The sequence below is a fragment of the Oncorhynchus keta genome, chromosome 28 (assembly GCF_023373465.1).
Source record: "Oncorhynchus keta strain PuntledgeMale-10-30-2019 chromosome 28, Oket_V2, whole genome shotgun sequence".
Classification (NCBI taxonomy): domain Eukaryota; kingdom Metazoa; phylum Chordata; class Actinopteri; order Salmoniformes; family Salmonidae; genus Oncorhynchus; species Oncorhynchus keta.
Window position 1 is genome coordinate 6,332,692 of NC_068448.1, and position 2,888 is coordinate 6,335,579.

The 2,888-nt window shown below is 42.5% G+C and overlaps 1 protein-coding gene across 1 annotated transcript in view; it reads left to right on the plus strand.

Moving 5' to 3' along the window:
• The window catches only part of LOC118360485 (E3 ubiquitin-protein ligase UBR4), a 178,395-nt gene extending 175,852 nt beyond the window's left edge, over positions 1 to 2,543 (plus strand). The window contains 1 exon segment of the mRNA XM_052484171.1: positions 1,145 to 2,543. Coding sequence (XP_052340131.1) covers positions 1,145 to 1,209 — 65 coding nt within the window. The 3' untranslated portion in view covers positions 1,210 to 2,543.
• Positions 2,544 to 2,888: the final 345 nt, after the last annotated feature.

Sequence of the window (2,888 nt, forward strand, 5' to 3'; positions counted from 1 at the left end):
CTACTGAGATAGTGGAGTACTACACATGCAGTCCACTGAGATAGTGGAGTACACATGCAGTCCACTGAGATAGTGGAGTACACATGCAGTCCACTGAGATAGTGGAGTACACATGCAGTCCACTGAGATAGTGGAGTACACATGCAGTCCACTGAGATAGTGGAGTACACATGCAGTCCACTGAGATAGTGGAGTACACATGCAGTCCACTGAGATAGTGGAGTACACATGCAGTCCACTGAGATAGTGGAGTACACATGCAGTCCACTGAGATAGTGGAGTACACATGCAGTCTACTGAGATAGTGGAGTACACATGCAGTCTACTGAGATAGTGGAGTACTACACATGCAGTCCACTGAGATAGTGGAGTACTACACATGCAGTCCACTGAGATAGTGGAGTACTACACATGCAGTCCACTGAGATAGTGGAGTACACATGCAGTACACTGAGATAGTGGAGTACACATGCAGTACACTGAGATAGTGGAGTACACATGCAGTACACTGAGATAGTGGAGTACACATGCAGTACACTGAGATAGTGGAGTACACATGCAGTACACTGAGATAGTGGAGTACTACACATGCAGTACACTGAGATAGTGGAGTACTACACATGCAGTACACTGAGATAGTGGAGTACTACACATGCAGTACACTGAGATAGTGGAGTACTACACATGCAGTACACTGAGATAGTGGAGTACTACACATGCAGTACACTGAGATAGTGGAGTACTACACATGCAGTCCACTGAGATAGTGGAGTACACATGCAGTACACTGAGATAGTGGAGTACTACACATGCAGTCCACTGAGATAGTGGAGTACTACACATGCAGTCCACTGAGATAGTGGAGTACTACACATGCAGTACACTGAGATAGTGGAGTACTACACATGCAGTACACTGAGATAGCGGAGTACTACACATGCGGTACACATGCAGTCTACTGAGATAGTGGCGTAGTGTCGTATCGAATGCTGTCTTTTTTTGGTTCATGGTTTTCTGCTCTTGCGGGGTTTATTGTGTTAATTTTAAACGTGAATAGTTTCATCACCTCGAAATGACCTAAACAAGAAACTGATTGTACATGATTGTGTGTTAGACTCAAGACTCTGTTTTGATTTGTTTCCAGGGCTCCTCTCTGACATTCCGGACCCAGACCTCTTCCTCCAAGACCTGCTGAGCTCTGTTCCCTGATGGTGTTCAGTACCACCCTGCCGCCCCCCCCCCGAGACAAGAGCCCCACGATGGGGGACGACGAGGGCCCACACATTGGTCCTGCTAACGACACCTCCATGGGACAACTCTCAACCGGAAAACCCTCTCTCCCCAACTTCTCCCTAGCTTTCTGTCACACACACACACACACACGCGTGCGCATACCGTAACAGAGACACACACACACACACGCATACTGTAACAGACACACACACCTGTTTCCTAGTCTCCACCAGAGGTTTGATCCTCTGCATCATATTCCAACTGTTAACTCTCTTGAAGCAGATCTTGTATGTGCTGTCTGAGTCAGGAGTCAGTTGGTGCATTTATGACCATGTTGCTGTAACATTTAACACACACGGTAAACAAACCCCATGCTTCTCTCAAATATTACCCACAAAAAAATGTCTGGGTTGCAATCTTCAAGTAACTAAAAAAAAAATGTTTAAAAAAACCAACAACATTGTTTTGAGATTCGATCGCAGTGTATTAAGACCTGTGTTTTTCTTTGTTTTGTTTTAAGAAGTTTAAGATGGAGCTCTTTTTGTTTTCGTTTGTCATGACAATTTATTTGGTGTTTTCAAAAACGGAGGCAGGAAGGAAAGCTTCGCAGTAGGATCTTGACTTAAAATAAACTAACCGTGTTGTCAGATACTATTCTCCTGACTTTACCCTGGGTGCCAGATCTCTCTGTGCTGACAGTAGATCTGGAAGGAAAATGTACTCATGTAGGGTTGGTTTCTCTTCTCCGGTGACAAGAATCAGATGAAATGAGAAAAGAACAACAACGAAAATCTATCTGTTGAGCCCTCCCTCCCTCCCCGGTAACTCGAGTTATAATAATCCTGATTGGTTATTCATGCTCCAATGAAACGTCACCATTTTACGACATTGTCCCAAAATGAATAATAACTAACAATAAAAAAACGGGGCCTTTGCATCCTTTCCTTTGGATTCGACACACTTCTCTCTCATTATGGTGTTATTGTTTTCTGGTAGATTTTTTTTGTTGTTTCTGGTAAAAAAAAAAAAAAAAAAAAAAGGTGTCGCTGAGTTCTTCAAACCTTGATGATTTAAATGGATGAATTACATCTCTTTAATATATAGACGCCCGCGTCCATCGCGACACGTGAAAACGGAGTCTTCAGAGCTGATGGTGTGGAGTTTAAACATTTTAAAATAGCCCAATTTATAGTGTTCCTTTCTCTCGTCGGCCTATTACCGCTGCTACAATGTTCAACTGTTGCTGAATGTCTGCTTTTTGGGGGGGGTTAGCAATGATTAATAAAGTCGTGATAGTAATTCCACATCCATCGCTCTGTGTCTCGTCTGGTTTATTATCTTTATTTATTGTTGCATAAATACATTTGACGTGTATTTACCGGAGTGCTGTCCGATTTCGATTATATACGAGGATCCAGCACCTGTTTTTTTTTTTCAACATTAATTTAAAAAGGTAAGTCAGTTAAGAACAAATTCTTATTCACAGTGACCGCCTGGGCACAGTGGGTTAAACTGCCTTGTTCAGGGGCAGAACGATTTAAATGTATACAAGGTGGAGGCGAGCAAGTTTTGATATAATTATTATAGTATTTGGCATGGATTTTTGTTGTCATTAAACAAAATGTCTTAATCCTATATGGACTTTTGTAGCACTC